Genomic DNA, 24,974 nt, shown 5'->3' with positions numbered 1-24,974 from the left:
ACCAGTGACATACTGAAGATGATGTCTGCCTCCATAGTACAACATGCTTTAAATGCACATCCAAGGATGTCATTTGGATCTGCAGCTTTAGAAGATCTCTCATGAAAGTAAACACTAATAAAATCATTAATGGCCAGCATGAGAGCTTGGTTGGCTGGTGGCGCGGTGGTTCTTCTGACTGTTTGTGAGTTTCTTAACTTATCAAAGTGGAGGGAAGGGGCTTAAGCGTAGAGGTTTATGTAAAAGTCATTCAAAATTCCCCCCCATTGTTTTAATCAAAACAAGCATTAATAAAATGTAGGGAGGAATGGTGTCAAATGTGCTATATTATGACACCTTATGGATGTGCATGTTCTTGAACTGGCCCATTAATCACTAGTTAGTTTTGGTTTTTTAGTTTTAGTAACCTGGTCCTGGGCCTGGTTGTTTGTTTGTTTTTTTTTTTTTGTTTTTTTTTTACTGTTTATTCCAGTATCTCCAAAATTTATATTTTATGGCAATTCAGAACTGTAAACTTCACCCTAGGTAAGTTTAGATGCTTGCATGAGTGTGCTTGTGATTCTTTGACACAGACTAGCATTTAGGATTTACTACTTCATTATGTATGAGGTTGGTGGAAAATGTTCCATCATCCCACAGCCCAGTAATTTTTAACAGCCTCAGAAAATAAATGAAAGCAATCCATAAAGTTATTACTAACAGTCTTTGAATTAAACATATTTATCAGTAACAGTAAAATTACCTATTATTCTGCATTAAGCAAGCATCATTTTACTTTAATTATTCTGAAATAATAGTTGGCATAAGCCCTGTTGAAGACTTTTTTGCATAATCTGCTACTATCTGGATAGTCCACCCTGGCCTTAAATTATAATGTTATCCATCCTCAAGCTTTTTAAATTTCTGATAGAAAGTGAATTAAAACTCTAGAAGGCTTTTTAAGACATTCTTTACAGAGTGCTGTTGTTCCATTTTATGTTTTAGTTAATTTTAAATGCAATTGTAAGATGACATTGGCTGTACAACCAAGTTAGTTTTAAGATATAAACTAATTAACAGTATAACATTGTAGAAATATTTTCATGCTGAAGGCAAAATTGGGTCATTGAAGATTAATTAATCTATTTTAGGCAAGGTGGGACTCACTTTAACTGAAGATTAAATAAAATTAAATAAATAAATTAATGAATTAAAGAAAGAGTAAATAAAATAAAACTAATTAATGGATAAAGTTTCCACACTGGAGAAAAATACATAAAAGGAAAGATGTGCTGTTTCAACTACAACTTTGGACATAACGTTCGCCTTTTTTTTTTTTTTTACTTTTCCAGATAAACATAGCCCTTCACTAACTGACTTATTCACTTAACAACTGAAAATACATCATTAATTATTTTTTTTCCTTCTATATTAGATACACATCCATGGTTTGAGTGCTGTATCAAGTCATATTCCTCTGAAGATCAAATAGTTTCCTATCAAATATTTGACACTGTTTTGGCTGAAAAGATTTAACCACAGCATTATTAGTTATACTGACATCAAATTACTTTAATAATGAACGTATTGTGTCTGTGTAGTAAAACATGTTCTGTTCTAATGGTTTTATTTGGAGTATGTACATAAGGAAATGTGTTGATACAAATGTTCATTGTTTTTTGACCTTTTTAGATATCCTCAATAATAAATGTAACTTGTATTTTCAATAAAGAGAACCATTTATATTCTTTTTATTATCCAAAAGCATTTTTTTTTGCCTGAGTTCAAAATTATTTCTAATCTAATAAATGTTTTCAATCTGCTTTAACGTTTTTGTTCATTTCAACAGGCTGCCTTTAGATGTCACTTTTTGCACATTTATGTGTTGACTTGTTTTTATCTTTCTCTCTCTCTCACATACCAGCAGGTTCCATTTTTAGAGTATGTTTTCAGTAATAACAATACATTCTAATTAATTTCACTTCTAAATATTTTAAATTTAATATGTAATATTTTTAAATAAAATAAGGCATTATATGTGTGCAAAGCATGCTTTTGCGTTAGCTGGGAATACAAATTCAACCAAGTGCAAATCTCTTAAAGATTGTGTATTTTTATTTAAACAATCCTATATCGATCGCATCTCTTCTTAGAGGATTTTGCAGAAATCTTTTTAAAACTTTCTTAATATAAAAGAAAGGCTATATTAAAATGTGTATAAATTCCTTAGTTCAGATTCTATTTTAACATCTAATATTGTACATTCTTTTTTTTCTCTGAAGTATTTCCTACAAAGTTTACTGTTGTTATACTTTTGCCTTCGGTTTAAAAAAATTTCTGTAAGTAGAAATTTCTTCCACTAATATTTCTTTTACCACTTATACCTCTTGACATCCCCTATAGCAAAGGGAATGGGTATGGATAACAACCAAGTGGACACCCCATAATTGTGAGACCAGAAAAGTAGAAATCAGCTAAGGTTGTGATATGTAAAACAAGAAAACAGGAAAGCATTGTCCATTACCTTCCAACATCTTCAACAATTTCTCCAAATCATTTACTTACTGTAGTTCTGCTGACAATGCCTGAACCATTATTCGAGGTGGTCCATGATATAGATTAATTTCAAAGGGTCTTATGAGTGGCTTGTCTGGCATCAATTTTGAAAAAAGTACACTTTTAGGAAAAGTGTGACAATTAGGGTTTTACTTAACTTCCTGCATCTGCAGTATGCATGCAGGATGCTGTCACAACTCCATTATCAACCTGTCAAGCACATGACTTTAATCCATGTATATTAAGAAGAGTGCCAAATAAGTAAGCAGCAGTGCATGCAGGATTTCCTTACTCAAGGAAAACAGCTCAAATATACAAGTAAGAGTACCAATTTGCTTTGGTTACAAACTAAAGAGATAAAAGTGAATAATAATGTGTTTTTGTAGTTGACAGAAAATGTCTGTTTAAGCCTGTCATTGGATTACCAACTACAGTGACAATTTAAAACAATGATTGACTTTTGGTATAACTTTTATATTTTCTGTATATTGTTTTAAGCTTTATGAATCATAGAAGATCATCAGAGGTTACTTGTTGCTTTTTAACACATATTTAATTGTATGATGGGTTTTCAAAGAGTTGTTTAATTAAAGTTTCATAACAGTTTAGAAATAATTTCAAGATAAATTTTATGATGGATCATTTGCAGTGTACCTATATTACTGAACAATTGGCAAAGAACTGTGCAGATCAACTAACACATACTGTTGCTTGTCCTGTTGTGGTTTGATATTTAATCTCTGAATATTTTTTTTATTTATGTGATTTATTTAAGAGGCACACTAGTAATCAATTAGATGCACTACAGAAGTCATAGTAATAGAAATTCAAATTTGAATATTCATTTAGTCGTCTCAGTATTTTGACATTTCCCATCACTGTATGATATGGCAGAAGAAGCTGGAGATGGTGATATCTACTGCTTCTAAAATAATTAGATGCCATCTCACCCTGTGCATACAGTGGATTTCTAGACTGAAACTAAAGTCCATCCATCCATCCATTGTCTCCCGCTTATCCGAGGTCGGGTCGCGGGGGCAGCAGCTTGAGCAGAGATGCCCAGACTTCCCTCTCCCCGGCCACTTCTTCTAGCTCTTCCGGGAGAATCCCAAGGCGTTCCCAGGCCAGTCGAGAGACATAGTCCCTCCAACGTGTCCTGGGTCTTCCCCGGGGCCTCCTCCCGGTTAGACGTGCCCGGAACACCTCACCAGGGAGGCGTCCAGGAGGCATCCTGATCAGATGCCCGAGCCACCTCATCTGACTCCTCTCGATGCGGAGGAGCAGCGGCTCTACTCTGAGCCCCTCCCGGATGACTGAGCTTCTCACCCTATCTTTAAGGGAAAGCCCAGACACCCTGCGGAGGAAACTCATTTCAGCCGCTTGTATTCGCGATCTCGTTCTTTCGGTCACTACTCATAGCTCATGACCATAGGTGAGGGTAGGAACATAGATCGACTGGTAAATTGAGAGCTTCACCTTGCGGCTCAGCTCCTTTTTCACCACGACAGACCGATGCAGCGCCCGCATTACTGCGGATGCCGCACCGATCCGCCTGTCGATCTCACGCTCCATTCTTCCCTCACTCGTGAACAAGACCCCGAGATACTTGAACTCCTCCACTTGGGGCAGGATCTCGCTACCAACCCTGAGAGGGCACTCCACCCTTTTCCGGCTGAGGACCATGGTCTCGGATTTGGAGGTGCTGATTCTCATCCCAGCCGCTTCACACTCGGCTGCGAACCGATCCAGAGAGAGCTGAAGATCACGGCCTGATGAAGCAAACAGGACAACATCATCTGCAAAAAGCAGTGACCCAATCCTGAGCCCACCAAACCGGACCCCCTCAACACCCTGGCTGTGCCTAGAAATTCTGTCCATAAAAGTTATGAACAGAATCGGTGACAAAGGGCAGCCCTGGCGGAGTCCAACTCTCACTGGAAACGGGTTCGACTTACTGCCGGCAATGCGGACCAAGCTCTGGCACCGATTGTACAGGGACCGAACAGCCCTTATCAGGGGGGCCGGTACCCCCATACTCTCGGAGTACCCCCCACAGGATTCCCCGAGGGACACAGTCGAATGCCTTTTCCAAGTCCACAAAACACATGTAGACTGGTTGGGCAAACTCCCATGCACCCTCCAGGACCCTGCTAAGGGTATAGAGCTGGTCCACTGTTCCGCGACCAGGACGAAAACCACACTGTTCCTCCTGAATCCGAGGCTCGACTATCCGACGGACCCTCCTCTCCAGGACCCCTGAATAGACTTTTCCAGGGAGGCTGAGGAGTGTGATCCCTCTGTAGTTGGAACACACCCTCCGATCCCCCTTCTTAAAGAGGGGGACTACCACCCCGGTCTGCCAATCCAGAGGCACTGTCCCTGATGTCCATGCGATGTTGCAGAGGCGTGTCAACCAAGACAGTCCTACAACATCCAGAGCCTTGAGGAACTCCGGGCGTATCTCATCCACCCCCGGGGCCCTGCCACCAAAGAGTTTTTTGACCACCTCGGTGACCTCAGTCCCAGAGATGGGGGAGCCCACCTCTGAGTTCCCAGGCTCTGCTTCCTCATTGGAAGGCATGTTAATGGGATTGAGGAGGTCTTTGAAGTACTCCCCCCCACCGACCCACAACGTCCCGAGTCGAGGTCAGCAGCGCACCATCCCCACCATATACAGTGTTGACACTGCACTGCTTCCCCTTCCTGAGACACCGGATGGTGGACCAGAATCTCCTCGAAGCCGTCCGAAAGTCGTTCTCCATGGCCTCCCCAAACTCCTCCCATGCCTGAGTTTTTGCCTCAGCAACCACCAAAGCCGCATTCCGCTTGGCCTGCCGGTACCTATCAGCTGCCTCCAGGGTCCCACAGGACAAAAGGGTCCTGTAGGACTCCTCCTTCAGCTTGACGGCATCCTTCACCGCTGGTGTCCACCAACGGGTTCGGGGATTGCCGCCACGACAGGCACCGACCACCTTACGGCCACAGCTCCGGTCAGCTGCCTCAACAATAGAGGCACGGAACATGGCCCATTCGGACTCAATGTCCCCCGCCTCCCTCGGGATGTGGTCGAAGTTCTGCCGGAGGTGGGAGTTGAAGCTACTTCTGACAGGGGGCTCTGCCAGACGTTCCCAGCAGACCGTCACAACACGTTTGGGCCTACCACGCCTGACCGGCATCCTCCCCCACCATCGAAGCCAACTCACCACCAGGTGGTGATCAGTTGATAGCTCCGCCCCTCTCTTCACCCGAGTGTCCAAGACATGTGGCCGCAAGTCCGACGACACAACCACAAAGTCGATCATCGAACTGAGGCCTAGGGTGTCCTGGTGCCAAGTGCACATATGAACACCCCTATGCTTGAACATGGTGTTCGTTATGGACAATCTGTGATGAGCACAGAAGTCCAATAACAAAACACCGCTCGGGTTCAGATCGGGGGGGCCGTTCCTCCCAATCACGCCCTTCCAGGTCTCACTGTCATTGCCCACGTGAGCATTGAAGTCTCCCAGCAGAACGAGGGAGTCCCCAGAAGGTATGCCCTCTAGCACTCCCTCCAGGGACTCCAAAAAGGGTGGGTACTCTGAACTGCTGTTCGGTGCATACGCACAAACAAAAGTTAGGACTCGTCCCCCCACCCGAAGGCGAAGGGAGGCTACCCTCTCGTCCACCGGGGTAAACCCCAATGTACAGGCTCCAAGTCGGGGGGCAATAAGTATACCCACACCCGCTCGGCGCCTCTCACCGGGGGCAACTCCAGAGTGGTACAGAGTCCAGCCCCTCTCAAGGAGATTGGTTCCAGAGTCCAAGCTGTGTGTCGAGGTGAGTCCGACTATATCTAGCCGGAACCTCTCAACTTCGCGCACTAGCTCAGGCTCCTTCCCCTTCAGAGAGGTGACATTCCACGTCCCAAGAGCCAGCTTCTGTAGCCGAGGATCGGACCACCAAGGTCCCCGCCTTCGGCCACCACCCAACTCACACTGCACCCGACCTCCTTGGCCCCTCCCATAGGTGGTGAGCCCATGGGAAGGGGGAACCACGTTGCCTCTTCGGGCTGTGCCCGGCCGAGCCCCATGGGTGCAGGCCCGGCCACCAGGCACTCGCCATCGAGCCCCACCTCCAGGCCTGGCTCCAGAGTGGGGCCCCGGTGACCCACGTCCGGGCAAGGGAAAACGCCGTCCAAAATTGTTTTTCATCATAGGAGGTTTTGTTTAACCGCTCTTTGTCTCATCCCTCACCTAGGACCAGTTTGCCTTGGGTGGCCCTACCAGGGGCATAAAGCCCCGGACAACAGAGCTCCTAGGATCATTGGGACACACAAATCCCTCCACCACGATAAGGTGGCGGTTAAAGGAGGGGTAATAAATTACATTTATATAGCGCTATTCTTAGTACTCAAAGCGCTATCCACACAGGGAAGAACTGGGAAGCGAACCCACAATCTTCCAAAGTCTCCTTACTGCAAAGCAGCAGCACTACCACTGCGCCACCTGTGAGGACTAAAGAAACTAAATTCATTAAGATCTTATCTCCGCCCCCAGTACCTTAATCATCTTCAGTCCACTGTCCTTTTCCCTGGTATATGGAGACCACAAGTACCAGTTTTCTTGACAAAGCTTACCCATGTGCATTGGGATGAACAAACTTTATATCCTCAGCAATAATTTGATTCATATGACTTAAGTGTTTTTTAAATGGTTTGTATACAAAAAATGGGTGAACCATTGGATTGTGGGTGAAACTGTGCAATCGGACTGTTGAAGAGGGTAATGAAGGTGGCGGAGAGAGTGCTAGAGGAAAAGAATCAGAGATTAGGTGAAAATTAGCAAAATGCCCCATTGTTTCATGCATGGGAAGGGATAAACAGATGCAGAATTTGTTGTCAAGAAAATGCAGGAAAAGCACTTGGCAAGATGAAAGAACTTACATTAGTAGATCAGAAAGAAAGCATGTGATAGGGTATTGTGAGAAGTGGTGAGGAGGGCATTGAGAGTTAGGTGTGGAGGAATGGCTTGTGGTGATGTCAGTGTATGAAGAAGTACAAAAGATGGTCAGGACAGCAGATATTCAGAAAAGTGGATGTTTTGAGGTGAAGATGGGGCTGCACCAGAGATCGCTTCTATCTCCATTTCCTTTGGCAGTAATGATAGAAGTGCTGACCACTGAAGTGTGTGAAGGATTGCTATGGGGGCTCTTGCATGCTGATGATCTAATTTTAATGGCAAAACCTGAAGTGAAATTAAAACAGAACATACTGAAGTGAAAAGCTTGGAAGTGAAAGGCCTCAAGGTAAGGGCAGAAAACTTGATGGTTGGATGCAAAGAGGCAGGGTGTGTGGTATGTGCACACATCCATAAAAGATGTAGTGGTGTGAAGGGTAGTCTACAGGATGTGAGCACAACCTTTGTTTGCAGAAAGTCTGTGAGAGGTGTGCAGAATGGTAAGCGCAAATTTAGATATTGGAGATGGGGTTGTTTTGGAGAAAGTTGGGAGTTCTGCTAGTTAGGTGACACATTGAGCGAAGACAGAGGTGTAGACACAGAAGTGACAGTACAAGTAAGAGGTTTATGAAAGAAATTTCAAGATCCGTCCCAATTCTGACTTATAAAGAAGCCTTTCTGACATTGGAGGAAAAAGATTGTGGTAACTATGTGAGGAGGTGTCATTTATATGAAAATAATAGATGTCACTTCAAAGGAATGCCCAAGATCATGGAAAGTGGAAGAAAAAGAGTTGGCTACAACTGGCTAACCTGGGTAAACTCAGAAAATGGCTATTAATATGGCGGTGTGATGATGTTAAATTGAATATTTGTGAGATTTTAAGATTTCTGGTGTCCATAGTTTGTATTTTACACTTATACTTGATTGTATGAGCTTCACTAAATCAAATTTGATGTTGCTGCTCTTCTTATGACAATAAAGTAAAATGACAGAACATTCTGAAACCTAGTTATTTCAATGGATTTTGATTTTAACAGCATTGACCGCAATATGGAAACAAACCCTGAACAGGGCTTCAGTCTATTATAGGGCCCACACACACACATCTCTAGGATGTGGTGAGAACAAACACCACAACAGGGAGACAGTCCCCACACAGACAGTCACAAAGTGCAGGATTCAAACACGGTGGGTAATTGAGTCTGAAGCACTAACCAGTGAAAACCTTTCAAGTGTATTAATATATATTCAACACAGATTGTAATTTACAATTTACCTTAAAACTGAGACACTTTATAAAACGTCCTATAGCTAGTTTTATACCAAAACCATTTCTTTGTATTTCTGTGCCCCTAAAATTATCCTAAATAAATTAAGGTGTGCTGTGCTGTTCTGTGAAAGGTGATTTTAAATTAATGAATTATTGGCCCTGAATATATGTACAATTCACTATCCAAATATTATTTACTTGAAGGAATTTTGGAGAATCCAGCATGAAGAATACATATCTGCATTTCCAATTAGATGATTATTTTTTTTAGATTATTTATTAAAGCACATTTAAAACAACAGAAGTTATGCCAAAGTGCTGGGCAAAGTAGCATTTACAGTAAATAAACACAATACAAACAGAGTAACAGATTAATAAACCAAACAAACAATTAAAGCCATCCCCCACAAACCCATTATACACAGTGAAAAGTGGGGGAAAGCAAGTAGGTCTTAAGCCGACTTTTAAAAACCTCAATAGAGGATGAAGACCTGGGGGGTATTTTCCGTACGTCGCTTAAATCATCTGAGATCAGATGCCTCATCTTGGATGAGTTAATGCCGGTGAAACTCATCGGGAATAAGTCGGTTTTTCAAACGCAGCCGCGTAGTAGATCAGTCTAGTTGGATCTAATCATCCGAGATGAATGCGCGTGCCAGCGCAGATTGAAAAGCCCATATATATTGAGTCTAGAAAACATGATCAGCAAGTCTTTGATAGGCTGTAAGAAAATGACGAAAGAACGGGCGCTTTTTTTTTTCACACAAGCGAAGCAGGACCTTTTATTCGAAGGACATGAAAAATTTCAAGATTTAATATGCAGAAGGGGTAACACTGCAAAAGCAGCCCAAACCAGAAAAGACGGCTGGCAAAAAGTGGCAGACAAATTAAACGCTAAGTAGTGTGCATTGTACTTACTGAATGCAGCGTTTCATTTCCTATGTGTCAGATTATTATTTAATATGTCATAATTCCAGATCAAATGTGAGTACAAGGAGAATATGGGAACAGGTTAAAGTGAAGTACAAGAATATACTTCAAACTGGTAAATATTGGTATATAACTATTTAAAGAATTGTTGAGATAAAGAATCATATATAATATAAAAAAACATTAATTTTAAAGCTGATAAGAAGGCAGACAAGCAAAAAACAGGTGGAGGTCCACGCGGTCCAGACCTAACCCCTGCAGAAGAGTTGGCTATCTAGCAAAATGCCCATCGCCCTGTTTCTGAGGGCATTCCAGGGGGAAGCTTCTCCCCAGAACCAGTGGCAGGATGCAGTGGTCACTTCATTTCAGGTAAAGGATGGTCATTGCATATATTTGTCATCGATGTGTGCCATAGGTATGTTCCATATAGCACTCTTTTTTTTTTTTTTTTTTGTTGGGTCAGTTGCAGGGAATGTCATATCCCTAGAACCTGTGTCAGACCAGCGAGATATTGACGAAGGTCAAATATTTGATGAAGACACTGTGTCTGATTATTCGGATCTGCGTACAATCCAGTGCCCCAATCACATTTGGAAATCTTGGGTAATGAGAATTTTGGGCTGATTGTGAGATTCTTCATGGAACTGTGGGTGTTTTTGCCGTGTGTTGCCTAACTATAATGGCTTGAAACACCTCTTTTATTGTCTGCACACGCAAGAGTCCAGGAAACACTATGAAAACCTGAAGGAAATATTTCAGAGCCAAACAGACTTTACGAATTGCCTGGCAAACTGCACTTTTACATAAATTTTCTGCATCGCCTACAGTATATAAAAAAAGTGCCGCTTACGAAAAACCTCGAAGCAATGCATACTGCCTGTGTGGCTGTGAGAGCCCAACTTCGCCTAGTTAGACTTTGAATATAAGGTGCTAATTTTTGAGGTACAATATTCCCCCTCAGCTAAAGCGGTATCTTTCGAAAAGAATTTCGTCTGGGAGCAATAAAGGATCTTGCCGATTGCACAAAACCCTCTCTATATGAAATTCTCTTCTTATAATTTGTGCGCCGATATCAATTGGTCGCTCATTTATGAACGGCGAAGCCCTGACTGAATGAATTCCACGCACGGACACTGATTAAGTGTGTGAGCTAATCCTTGTTTACGTAGAACAAACCTGCTCCGAGCAGGTTTGAGGATTTGGATGTGCTGCTATGACAACACATCTAGCAAGAGTTTCGAAAAACCGACAGATCCAGGATCAGGCCAAATCGTCAACAATTACATCCGGCTAAACGAGTAATCCACGTACGAAAAATACCCCCCTGATATGGAAAGGCAGGTCATTCCAAAGCCTAGGAGCAACAACTGAGAAAGCTCTGTCTCCTCCAGACATCAAATGAGATCTTGGAACTACAAGTAACTACAAAGACCTCAATGCTGTCTGTGCTGCATAGGGGTGAAGGAGGTCGCAAATATATTGTGGAGCAAGACCATGCAAGGCTTTAAAAACAAACAACAAAATTTTAAAGTCAAGGCAACATCTCACCTGTAGACAAAGGTGAGAGGCTAATATGGGAGCGATATGATCCTTTTTTCTAGACCAAAATAAAACTCTAGCTGCTGCGTTTTGAACCAGCTGAAGGCTCAACAGAGCATATTTGGACAATCCCACATATAAGGAATTACATTAATCTAGCCGAGATGTAATAAAGGCATGAATAACTGTTTCCAAATCCTTCTGTGAAAGAAATGATTTTAGTTTTGAAATTTGCCTCAGTTAGTAAAAACTGGACTTTACTACCATGGAAATTTGTTTTTCAAAAAATATCTTGATTTCTGACATCATTATGGATCATTACTGCCAAGGAGACTAATTGCGTGACAATTTCAACTTGTGGGTATAGTAGGACCAAAAATCCATTATAAATCCATTATTTAATATCCTTTGACTTTGAGGTATAGCTGCATATCATCAGCATAACAATGATAAATAACATCACATTTTTGAAAGGTGTCCTTGGGAGGAGCAGATAAAGGGAAAATAAAGGAGGAGCCAGAATAGAACCTTGTGTGACACCTTGTACGAGGGGTGCTGGCTGAGAGAAGTTACTATCTGTGTTAACAGACATAGATCGATCTTTAAGGTAGGACTCAAACCCTTTCAATACACAGCTTTGAATGCCAACTTCATCCTCAAGCCATTTTAATAGACCCCCGTGGTCCACTGTGTCAAATGCTGCACTAAGATCCAATAAAACTAAGATAGCAGAAGAGCCAAGGTTAATAGAATAACATTTATCACCTTCAGCAAAGCTGATTCAGTACTGTACTGTGAAGTTGTTTAAAACACATCACATAAATTGTTATCCTCCAGATATGAAAGTAACTGCAAAAAAAAAACACTTTTTCCATAATTTTCTTTCGGCTGCTCCCATTAGGGGTTGCCACAGCAGATCATTTTTTTTCCATATCTTTTTCTCCTCTCTCGCCACATTCATAAACCTTCATTTAGGCCTTCCTCTTTTCCTCTTCCCTGGCAACTCTATCCTTAGCATCCTTCTCCCAATATACCCAGCATCTCTCCTCTGCACATGTCCAAACCAATGCAATCTCGCCTCTCTGACTTTGTCTCTCAACCGTCCAACTTGAGCTGACCCTCTAATGTACTCATTTCTATTCCTATCCATCTTTGTCACACCCAGTGCAAATCTTAACATCTTTAACTCTGTTACCTCCAGCTCTGTCTCCTGCTTTCTGGTCAGTGCCACCGTCTCCAACCCATATAACATAGCTGGTCTCACTACCGTCCTGTAGACCTTCCCTTTCACTCTTGCTGGTACCCATCTGTCATAAATTACTCCTGACACTCTTCTCCACCCATTCCACCCTGCCTGCACTCTCTTTTTCACTTCTCTTCCACAATCCCCATTACTCTGTACTGTTGATCCCAAGTATTTAAACTCATCCACCTTCGCTAACTCTACTCCCTGCATCCTCACCATTCCACTGACCTCCCTCTCATTTACACACATGTATTCTGTCTTGTTCCTACTGACCTTAATTCCTCTCCTCTCTAGAGCATATCTCCACCTCTCCAGGGTCTTCTCAACCCGCTCCCTACTATCACAACAGATCACAATGTCACGTGAAAGATCAAAATGGAAAGTTTCATATGTAGGATTATATCAGCTAGCGGAGAAGAGAAAATAGATTGAAAGGAAGTAAACTGGCTATGCACTGGCCTTATAACTGGCTGGTGTCATCCCACAATGATCAACACCTGGGGCCTCATGCATAACACCATGTGTAGAATTCACACTATAACATGATGTAAGCACAAAAGTGGAAATGTACTTACGCAGAAAAAAATCCAGATGCAGGAATCTGTGCGTTCGCCAACTTCCACGTTCTTCTGCTACATAAATCCTGATCAGCTTGAAAAGTAACGCACGTGCACGCGCCTGCTATCCTGCCCCAACTCCTCCCAGAATTATGCCTCTTTGAATATGCAAATCAATATAAATAGCCCTTAAGCTCAGCCTTCTGTGAAAAGACAATGGGAAAAGCATGGGGGAAAATATAAGAATTTCAGTGAATACCAAGTGGAGGCAAAGAAAAACGTACTATTTGTTGGTTTAAACAGTGGTATAATCAACAAAAGGAAGTTGATCGAGTGACAGAGTGTCGGAGAAACTCGAAAGCTCAAGTTCACAAAGTCGCACGGTGCCTGAAATAAAAAAGAAGTTTTCACATATCAAAGTCGCTGTGAAAAGGCGAGTCGTAGCCCACCGTCTGAGTGTCATATGAAAGCTTATTAGAGTACAGACAAAAAAAAAAAGGCACACAGTTGGAAAAAAGCACGAAATGTCAACTTTAATCTCGAAATTTCCACTTTAATCATGTAGTTTATTTTGCCATTAAAGCAGAACATCATAAACGTCATCTTAAAATCGTTTAATTTACTAGCTTCTCAAATCCCATCGTAACTAAAGTAGCACGTTAAATGCTTTGTTCTGTATTTGATCTTCTATGTTCTCTATGTGTGCGAATCACTACCTGCTTCTTAAACGGGCTTTCTCTTTCTCCGACAGGATACAGAATCCATTACATTCGTGATATTACAGCTCTCTGAATAATTAAAATACTGAGATGTATACGGGATATCTTTTTCATGATGATGGGAATAAAAGCATGTTATTAAACATGGGAACACGGTGACGCAGTGCTTGTTCATGTCTCACGCAAGATGCTTGCTGCGCCATGCGCGACCTTCAATGAAATAATTTATCGCAGCAGTACTGTCTCTTTCAAACATACTAACCTCCAATTCCTGTCCTTACTTTTCTTTCTCCAAATACCCAATCGCCACATAATCAGCTCTGTAATAGACGTTAAGCCATCTATAAGCTTTGAACGTCGATTCTTCAAAATGTTTAAGGAACATTGAAATATCTTCGTAGTATGTATTTAATTATTCTATCTATCTATCCTACCAGTGTCGCGCCAGCCCAGCAAGAATAAAGCACAAGGTATAGAATAATCCGTGAACTAGCCAGCGCTGCGGCACCGTGCCCTCACATGTTTGATTATTAACAATATAGATTATTTAAATGAATTTAAAGTTTTATCTGTATAATATAATCAACATATTTTGCTGCATTTCATCTTAAAAATGAATACCGTCATCATATGTAAATATGTGCTTTATAAAGTGGCACAGGTTGTGCAATATTATAACTGTTGTGCAAGTTTACAGTGAGGTAATTGAACTTTTAAGTACAAACAGTTCTACAAGGAGTACTTGATGGACTGACTGAGTACGTTTAAAGTTCTTGGGATGAAACTGTTTCTGAATCGCGAGGTCCGTACAGGAAAGGCTCTGAAGCGTTTTGCCATGGCTGAGGCAGCATGTGCGTGATGCTGTATCCCAATAATTCTCTTTCTAATCAGCTGCTGCTGTGATTCCCTACTCAGATACAGTGATATAAATACTCTGAGTGGTGCAGTGAGAGTAATATGGAAAAAGATGATCCGCTGCGGCAACCCTTAACGGGAGCAGCTGAAAGAAGAAAAAGAAGGTGCAGTGAGAGTAACAACGCTAAAGCAGTTATGGTATTTAGAATACTATGGCTATTTCCTGGACCATTATATTGTTACAGGTTAATTACAATCAGATGCATTACACTAATAAACAATATGCAGTTAGTTTCAGTGTGTTTGTAAAGCCACGTCAGGAATGTGGATCTAAGAAAGAAAGGGTAACCACACAGAAACAGTAGCACAGCTTTGACGCTGGGTGCCGCCAGTCTGCAAAACCGAGCAGAGAACTTGCGTACGACAGGGTATGAGGTACCGTGGAAATGTGCGTGGCTTTACGCCAAGTGTAGGTTTTATACATCATGATTTCAGCATGGAAACGTTCACACGTAACATTTTTGTGCGTACGCACCATTTATACATGAGGCCCCTGGAAGAGTAATGCTAGATCGAACGGCTTGGATTTTATTTATTAAAAAATTGAGAAAACACTTACAGGTCTCAGGCGTACTCTCAGGGAAGCCACTTACAGGTGATTTTAAGAGAGTGTTTATAGTGCTAAACAGCACCCTAGGTCTCAAGGCAGCATTTACAATTATACCAAATAAAAAAATTGATTTTGCTGCTCCCACATCATCTTGATAGGGCTTCCAGCGAGTTCTGAGAATTTCATAAGACACCTGCAGTTTGTCCTTTTTCCACCTCCACTCAGCCTGCCTAAATTCCTGTCTGAGAGCGCGAGTGGTGTCATTAAGCCAAGGTTGAACACTGGCGTTTTACCTTGGCTCTCCTTAACTTTAAGGGTGCAACCAGATCCAGAGTATTCTTACAAGTGGGGTGAAGAAGTTTAACCATATCAGTAATATCCAAACACACAGAGAGGGCTTCCAACACCAAGGGTAATTGAAAGCCAGAGAAGATATCACAGAATATCACAGAAGTGGTGCACTGTGTCAGCATTTATACTGCATGAAAGGCACTGTGGTTTAGTGAAATTGATGGACGGACGCAAAAACTTGATTTCAAAAACAACAGCGAAGTAATCAGAAATGCCGGCATCAGAGATCTCAAGGTTATTTGCGGAGAAACCAAGTGTTAGAACTAAGTCCATTGTACAGTATGCCCTCCATAATGTGTGGGACATAACACCACCTGAGTAAAATTAAAAGAAGGCCTAGGAAGTCTTTAACCAGGGGTTTTGTCGGACAACAAACATGAATGTTCAAATCACCTGTGACACCATGAAAGATAAATATTATAGTAAGTAGATTTTTTCTTTCCATCTGCACTTAAACAGCATAGTCCACTACATAGCTGTTCTCTTTAACATTATTAGTTAATAACAAGTCTCCTGTTTATCGAATATGTTTCTAATTAACTAATGAATTGCCAGGTAAGGGAGTGTATAAATGAGTCTTGTAATGCAGTGCCTAAAAAGTATTGACCACTAGTAAGTTTTCACACTTTATTATTATACAACATTGAATCACAGTTTGTCATTATTAAAAATGGATCAATAGAAAAAGACTCTTTAATGTCACAGTCAATGCAGATCTCTGCAAAGTGGTCTAGATTAATCACAAATAAAAAACACAAAGTAATTGATTTGAGTCAGAAAGACTCTTTAATGTCAAAGTAGAAACAGATTTCTGCAAAGTTATCTAAAATAATTAGAGCACATTTTATAGATAGATAGATAGGCACTGTATACTCGATATCCACCCCAGGTAGGTCTGTGCATCAGTAGTCAAATACATAGAAAGCCATTCAGATGCCAGTTTACTGTATTAAAAATTCTGAAATTGCGCTTTTGGTATTATATATGCATACTGCATCACAGGATGAGTCAGAGCTTTACAAAGTGGAGATGAAGATCCAGTGATGTAGTGGAAAGACAATGCAAACTGGTTCCCAAAATGGAGTCACTTGGCACAGCATCATCTGTGTTCCTGCAGCCTCAGCACTCTTTGACAGGGTTTTGTCACCTTCTGGCAAAGCTGTCAACAAATTGAGAATCAGACTTTCCTCCAAGCATGTGAATATGCTGTGTACTCTAAATAACAATACAGGATCTACTATTGCTAGTAGTCAAATGCCAGTTCAATTATGGTTGTGTATGTTACATATGAGAAGTATTTGTGGTCTATAACAGCCTTACATCCACGTTGATAGTCAATAAAGCTTTATTAGTAAAAAGTACATTTAATATTCTAGTGCTTTATTTCTCTAAATTACTTATTATCAAACATGATAATGTGCACTGACTTTAGTTGTACTGGGAAAATTAGTATTCAGTTTATAATACATTGATATCAGCCAAATTGCATTTATTTTCTTATTTATTTTTACCAGTTTGCTATTTACAGATGTGTGAATATCAGAATCTATATATATAATTCACTAAGCCAGAAGACAAGTAGCCGACCATGGAAGCACGCCGGAAGGGGCGTGGATTCACTAAACCGCCGACAAGTAAGACGCCAATGGTGCACGCAGGAAGGAGCCACGCCCACCAACTCTTAGACCAGGGGTGTCAAACTCAAATAATGAGTGGGCCAAAATTTAAAACTGAACAAAGCCACGGGCCAAGGTTGAAAAAAATTACCTTTTAATAGGCACCCAAACAAGTTTTGCGTTGAAAATTGAACAAGCAAGGCTTATATAACTTTATAATGACATGCAAACCCGAGTTTCATGTTTAAATATAAAAATTGAATGCCTCTTTTCTATTTGCAGCCTTCTGAGGTAAATATCAAAATAAACTTTTTTCCACAGGCTAATAAATACATTTGAAAACAAAATAACAATAATGAATGAATCAAACATTCAAGCCTTGAAGTAGCAAGAGAAGAGTGCATGAATAAAATGTTTTTGCTCAGTTTGCTACACTGATTTGCTTTAACACTGAATATGGAACAAGCCATGCTTATAGCTTAACTTAACTTAATAGTGCAAAATCAACTGTCAAAGAACAAACGAAGAAACATCAATGGCATATTAAATAACATTTAAATAAAAAATGAATGCCTCTTTTCAATTTGCTAAATATCAACATTAACTTTTTCCACTGGCTAATACATAAATCAATCATTCAGGCCTTTTTACTGTTCAGTTTGCGACACACTGATCTAACATGGTGTGTTCAAGCCAGACACCTGGCATCTTTTCTTGGATGCTAGTTCATCAGTGTCGGGGCTCAGGCTTTGAGCTGAGGCAACCTTCATTATCGAACGAAGGTGTTCATCAGTGAGACGTGCCCTGTGAGATGTTTTCGTCATCTTCATTGAGGAGAAAAGTTGCTCACATAGGTAAGTGCTGCCGAACATGGAGAGCAATTGAGCAGCTTGGGTGCGGAGCTGAGGCATTGTGTCAGGGATGTGTTGTGGAAACTGTGCGGCGCCAACAGCATCATACTTTGACTTCAGCGTGTCATCACACTGGAGTTCAATCAGCTCCATTTGAATGTTAGTTGGTGCTTTTTCCACATCGACTGCGAAGGGATTACTAAGCAGTTCAAATCTCCATTTCTGACCATCAAAGTCGCCAAATCGACGGTTAAACTCAGCGCCGAGTACACTGAGTTTTTCAGCAAACTGTGCGCACACGGCGGTAGAGATCTGCGTATTTATGGTTTGGCAACAGGGGAAATGGCCAAGGTTTCCTTGCAGCAGCTGATTCTCCCACAGGCAGAGTTTAGCTTTAAAAGCTTTCACTGACGAGTACATCTCGGTGATGATGCGGCCCCGCCCCTGTAGCTGCAGGTTCAGCGCATCAAGATGGCTTGCGATGTCAGACAGAAAGGCCAGCTCACACATAAACTTTTGCTCCTGGAGTTCTGCTGTGTCCTTCCCTTTGCTTTGCAGAAACTGACATATTTCTTCACGCAGCTCGAAAAATCTGTTCAGTACTTTTCCGCGGCTTAACCATCTCACCTCTGTGTGATACAGCACGTCTGTGTGTTCCGAACCAAACTCTTCCAGAAAAGACTTAAACTCGCGGTGATTCAGACCTTTGGCTCTTATAAAGTTAACAACTTGTGTTACTGTGGTCATAACATGTTCCATCTTTAGGGCTTTAGCACACAGTGACTCTTGATGTATAATGCAGTGATAAACCGATAGCTCACCTGAACAGTTCTCTTCCCGCATCTTTTCACGCATCCTGCCCACCAGACCATTCTTTTTACCACTCATCGCTGGCGCACCATCAGTGGTTAATCCCACGAGTTTATCCCACGGCAGGTTTATTTCAGTTACACATTTGCAAACCTCCTCAAAAATGTCCGTCCCTGTGGTTGTGCCATGCATGGATTTAAATCCCAAAAGCTCCTCCGTAACACACATTTTTGAGTCGACACCGCGGATGAAGACTGACAGCTGCGCAGTATCAGACGCGTCAGTGCTCTCGTCCACAGCGAGGGAAAAAGAAACAAAATCTTTCCCCTTTTCCATCAGCTGGTCATGCAGATTGGTGGCAAGATCACATATGCGCTCCGCTATTGTGTTCCTGCTCAGGCTTACGTTTGAAAAGGCCTGTTTTTTCTCTGGGCACACTTGGTCACAAACTTTCAGCATTATCTTTTTAATAAATTCTCCCTCATTAAAGGATCAGGTTGATTTGGCGATTTCTTCTGCCACGATATAACTCGCCTTTACAGCAGCCTCGTTTTGTGTTGTGGCTTTTTTGAACATATTTTGTTGTGAAACCAACCCTCTCTTCATCTCCTCTACTTTCTGGCTCCTTTGAGTCGTGTCCAGGTCCTTGTACATGTCCTGATGTTTCGTTTCATAGTGTCGCCTAAGGTTGTACTCCTTAGGTACCGACACGTTGGCTCCACAAACGAGACAAACAGGTCTGTCTTTCAGATACGTAAACATATATTCTGTCTCCCACCTGTCCCGAAAAGTTCTGTTTTCTCCCTTCCTTTTCGTCATTTTTGGTAGGGGTAAAACAGTGACACCTAGAGTTGTAGTATTGGGCCGCAGCACGTCTGGAAAGAACGCTGCTTGCTAGAAATCTACTGACACAAAGCTGGCGCGCCAAAACAACCGCAGAGCATTATGGGATTTGTAGTATTCGCCGTGAATGCGGTGTTACAGCAACACCGCCGCTGTATAATACCGGTGGGCCAGCTCTAATGTTAATTTGATATTGCCCCACGGGCCAAATGAAATTACACGGCGGGCCAAATTTGGCCCACGGGCCAGAGTTTGACACCTGTGTCTTAGACCATTGGATACGACGAAAAAATCACAGTCACGCCCACCAACTCGGACGTGACGCCTCGAAAAACATGCCGTCATTTCTGTTTGTCTGTGCCACAGTCCACTTGCAGCTCTGAGCCACGTTGACTTTTCATTAGTCAACCTCAGTGGAATCTTGGTTCACACAGAGGCAGCGCCAGAGAGAGACAGAGGCACACACAGGCAGCGCGAGAGAGAGAGCCGCGCGCACACAGGCAGCGCCAGAGAGACAGAGGCACAGGCGCACACAGGCAGCGCGCGAGAGAGAGCCACGCACACACACAGAGGCAGCGCGAGAGAGAGCCGCGCACACACACAGAGGCAGCGCCACAGAGAGACAGAAGCACACACAGGCAGCGCAAGAGAGAGTCGCACAATCCTTTAAAACTGAAGTTAAAACACAATGAAGGAAGCAGTCTTTAAAAACCAATAAGCCCTGTGCCTCTTTTTCATTAGCGTCTCACCTGCTTCAGGCCCTGCAACAGTCGAGACGCTCTCTCTGCAGCTGACCTTCTCTGTGCCTGACTCCACTACTGTCAGTCGCCTGATTAAAAATGGCCTTTTGAAGGGGAGCTATGGACCCGCTATACCACAGGAACACATTGCCTTCGAGCCTGCTCTCGCTCACTCTTAACGTACCGGCTTTCTCTCTCTCTCCTCACTCACTCGCTCGCTCACACACTGCACAGGGGAGAAATGCCCGAAGCACGAGTCTACCCTGAAACCGTTTCAGCCACACTTCCACGCCCCTCGCTACACTGTGAGTGCGATGATTATTTATTTAAAAATGGGCTTTTGAAGGGGAGCTGTGGACCCGCTATACCACAGGATCACCTGTGACATTGCCTTCACATTGTTTTCCTTTTATTTATAATCCTGTTGAGCAGATCAGACACCCAGGCAAACAACACTGAATAATCAATAGCTGCAAATACTTTGCCCGCCCCCACTCCTCACCTGAGTCGGTTTCATCTCTGTTCAGCAGTGTTTGCCAAACTCGGTCCTGGTGAACCCCTGTGGCTGCAGGGTTTTGTTCCAACCAGATTCCTAATCATTAATGCCGGTGAAACTCATCCGGGATAAGTGGGTTTTTCAAACGCAGCCGTTTGTAATAATCCGAGATGAATGCGCGCCCTCGCGCTGAGTGAAAAGCCAATATATATTGAGTCTACAAAACATCATCAGCAAGTCTTTGATAGGCTGCAACAAAATCATGAAAGAACTGGCGCATTTTTTTCACACAAGCTGAGTGGGTGGGTGGGTGTTAGTTAGTTAATTAGCAACTCGAAGGGCTGACAAATTAAACGCGTGTGCATTGTACTTACTGAAAGCAGCGTTACGGATATTGCAAATGTTCATTTTTTTCCCTCTGCTTAAAAAACATTGAAAAAGCGGCGTGGATTGGTTTGCAGCGTGTAAAACATTTTGTTTGTCGTGGATAATTTGCTATCCACACAGGGAGGAACCGGGAAGCAAACCCACAATCTTCCACTGTCTCCTTACTGCAAAGCAGCCGTACTACTACAGCGCCACAAGGCAGTTAAAGAATGCACCGGGCCACATGTTCATTTTTTCCCCTGTGCTTAAAAGACATTAAAAAACTGAAATGAAAACTTTACATGACTCACAGGTAGTGATGGGCCGCTCGATACTCAGGTTTCGACACTGTGTCCAGCTTTCGAAGCACTGCAGATTTTAATACTTGATCGAATAATGACTTCTGTGATTTAAGGATTTCACATTTTCTTTCTCAAATGTGCTTACCTATATCATGGCAAAGTACAGGGATAAACCTTTATTTTCTGTCTACTCCGTTTTAATTAAGACAGACCAAAGAAAACATTTAAGGCTATTAAATGTGATCTCAAGAAAAGATCAGGGATAATTATAATACTAATAACAGGTGCGATTATAATGATACAGTGCAAAAGTAAATACTAATTGAAAGAGCCGGGAATGCATGAGGTGAGGTGTCTTATTTTGTTTAACTCTTGCTATCGTATAGTGCATTCTGCCTGTCGGCATTAGTTATATTTATATTTTTTAAACATCAGACACTAGAAGCTGATGACGAACCCTTCTTGTCAGTCTGTAGCTACGAAAAAATAAAAGCAATACGACTTTTAACAGACGTCATTGAAGTGTATCATAAGTTTCTGTAACGTTAATGAAAATGGCCAGGAGGTGTCACGAGAGAGGTGAGTGTCAAATGCTTCGAAGCTTCGATACGATTTCTGACACAATTGCTTCAAACGTGTTGATGCTTCGCGACGCTTCACCCCGCCCATCACTACTCACAGGTTACTGAACGAGAAATCAGCAGACTAGCATGACGGATGGGGCGTAATGGGTGTCCTTCCCCTCTCCTCCGGATTTTTCAAATGTTAATTTTTTCCCTGTGCTTAAAAATCATTAAAAAAGCGGCCTGATTATGCGACGTATGGTACGTCGTGGGTTGGCTAGTTAGTCATAATTTATAACCCCAGGGTAGTTTCCATTTTTGCAGGAGTAGGCCCAGATTTCCTACAATCCTTTACTGTGCATGATCAAAAACAGTTTTGAGCCTGACCCATTAAGTGAAATGCCATCTAAATCAAACAAGTTGTATTTTTCAACATAATCCCCGGGAACACCACTGCGCTTGCCATTCTTTTTTATGTGCCACTCAGAAAAAATGTTTATTCTTGCCTGTGCCACCTTTTTAGTTTTTATCATACACATAGCATATCTCACACAGGCAGCCACTGAGATTGGGAATTCAGTGCAGTCCGGAAAAAAGGGTGAATGCCACATCTCTTCATGTATCATGTGCAGAGTTAAGCAGAACAGTGATGATCAACAATAATTGCCGGTGCTTTTCTGATGAACTGCTGCAAACGCCTAAGCAAATCAGAATAATAATGACTAGTTAGATTGACCTTTTGAGGCATGTAATCAATATGGATTACCCCTATAAAGATTTATCATCAACATGAGCTTGGACCTTCGATTTTGTTTGCTTTAGAAGAATCAAAACTAAACAATGATATATCAAAGTTTCATCCTCAGCTATGACACTGTTCAAAATTTTGTTTCCCATTCCAGACTCATTAGCTCAAGATTGCTTCATTTCAGGAACCAACATTCTGAGGTCCCAATATGCACAGATGTTACTCGCATTTAATTGTTTTTGAAGGTTGGATTCAGCTCACCCAAAACTCATTTTTGTAGCGTCTGCTATCTCACACACCTTCACTCATCAAATCATAGTTACGACATTCGCTTGATGCTGGCAACATTTTCTTCTGTCATCAGTGTCAAAGGCTGGGTCATCTTTCAGAGAGACATCTTGTCGTGATGGAAATCTGCAGTCTGTATCTTAAAGAATAAACTTGATACTTTTCAAGTCAAAATGATTTCTTCACAATCATGGTATATATTAATTTGCAACATATAATTGTGTTTTAAAGTGAAGTGATTTGTTAACAAATTTAAAAAATTCCTTGCATCCTACAATGATCCTGAAGGGTTCCTGGGTTCATGCATGAATGTCAAAGCTTTCGATTAAAGAAAATATGCCTTCCACATTTTTTCAGGCATTGTTTGCTATAACTAAAGGAAACTGGAAATAATTAGTTTTATCACAGGTTCTTGCAACTATCTTTCTTGATTTAAGAATAAATTTCCTGTTCGCCCGTCTACTCACAGCCGCCATTTTGGGTGGAATTTAGACTTAACTGAGGAAGTTGATCAGCAAGAAACCAAATGCGTGTCTGAAGCTGCTTAGGGTAATTTTGTCTTTTGGTTCGAAAATGCACATATACTAAGAATTAAAAATGAAGCATTTACAATTTCCATCAGCTTCCTTGTGGTAATCATGATTACCTATAAGTAAGGTTGGATGTGAACACTTGAATAGAAGACCTACAGAAAACAGACCTGTGCATCTGAAGTGCTGATTTCTCTGTGGACAACTACTTGCAACCAAACAAGAAAAGGAAACGTGTTCCCGAGTGCCCATTACTGAAGCCAACTGCAGTCCCAAACATTTTTAAGGAAAGTCTTTTTAATGCAGCTGCAAGTGAAGTGGGCTAAAAAGTAGAGCTGTAAAATATTAACAATAACAAAGCTGTTTACTAGCAAAATGAATGCTGCATACATGAGTAGCTCTTATGGAGGGCGGCAAGGTAGGTCAGTCATTACTAGTGCGGCTTCGTGAATTTGAATTATGTGCCTAGTCATTGTAAGTGTGGATTTTATACTTTCTCCAAAACTTAGCATAATGTTTTCCGTAACACATATACAAAGCCGTAAATATAATTTGAAATGCCAGTTCCAAGTTCATGTGCATGGGCCTAGGTGCTTCTTGCCTTTCTCGCAGTGCTACAGATTGAGAGGCAATCGGGGAGATGAAATGCAGAGCCGGTCTTCTTTTAAAATAGCTGAATCTCACAAATAGTTTATTTGCTTTTTTTAATTCCTTTCTAAAGTGATGTGGATATAGTTTTACAACATATCCCGTAACATTTTGGCTTGAAAAAGTGGATGTTTGGTAAGCTTTTTTTCATGTTTGGACCTTGGTACTCTTTAGCCCCATTATAAACTACAGGAACAGACAAAGTATTTTTAAAATTTATAAAAAAAAATAAAAAAAACTTCAGAGTTTGCATAGTTTTATGTGACAAATTAACTTATGCAACGATTGTGAAGAAATAACTTGAAAATTACTTGAAAAATACCAAACGTATTCTTTATTTATTAACTGTGGCATATGAACTGTGGCACTGGTCTTGGTGCACGTAGACAGGGCAAGAATGAGTCTACAAAGAAGTATTGTTTTGAAGCTTAATGGAGCTGGCAGTTTTGGGCATCCATGTTCACTTGTTTCTGAAACAAGAAACATACCGTACACTATAAGCCACAAATGGTAGAAACGTATTCATATATTTTAGTTAACAGGAGGAAACCTTAGGCCTTGTAGAAAATCAGCACTGCCGAATATCCCTTTCAGATTTAGTCTCAAAACTTTTAGATCACT

General features: G+C 41.6%; 1 protein-coding gene across 7 annotated transcripts in view; it reads left to right on the top strand.

The window, feature by feature from the left end:
• Positions 1–1,729, top strand: part of pot1 (protection of telomeres 1 homolog) — a 120,651-nt gene extending 118,922 nt beyond the window's left edge. For all 7 annotated transcript variants that reach the window (XM_051929814.1, XM_028812697.2, XM_051929829.1 and 4 more), the window contains one exon: positions 1,415–1,729. In XM_051929814.1, coding sequence (XP_051785774.1) covers positions 1,415–1,515 — 101 coding nt within the window. In that variant the 3' untranslated portion in view covers positions 1,516–1,729. The remainder of the gene's footprint in view (positions 1–1,414) is intronic.
• Positions 1,730–24,974: the final 23,245 nt, after the last annotated feature.

Source organism: Erpetoichthys calabaricus, chromosome 1 (assembly GCF_900747795.2).
Source record: "Erpetoichthys calabaricus chromosome 1, fErpCal1.3, whole genome shotgun sequence".
NCBI classification, from domain to species: Eukaryota; Metazoa; Chordata; class Cladistia; order Polypteriformes; family Polypteridae; genus Erpetoichthys; species Erpetoichthys calabaricus.
This window is presented reverse-complemented; position numbering and strand designations above follow the sequence as displayed.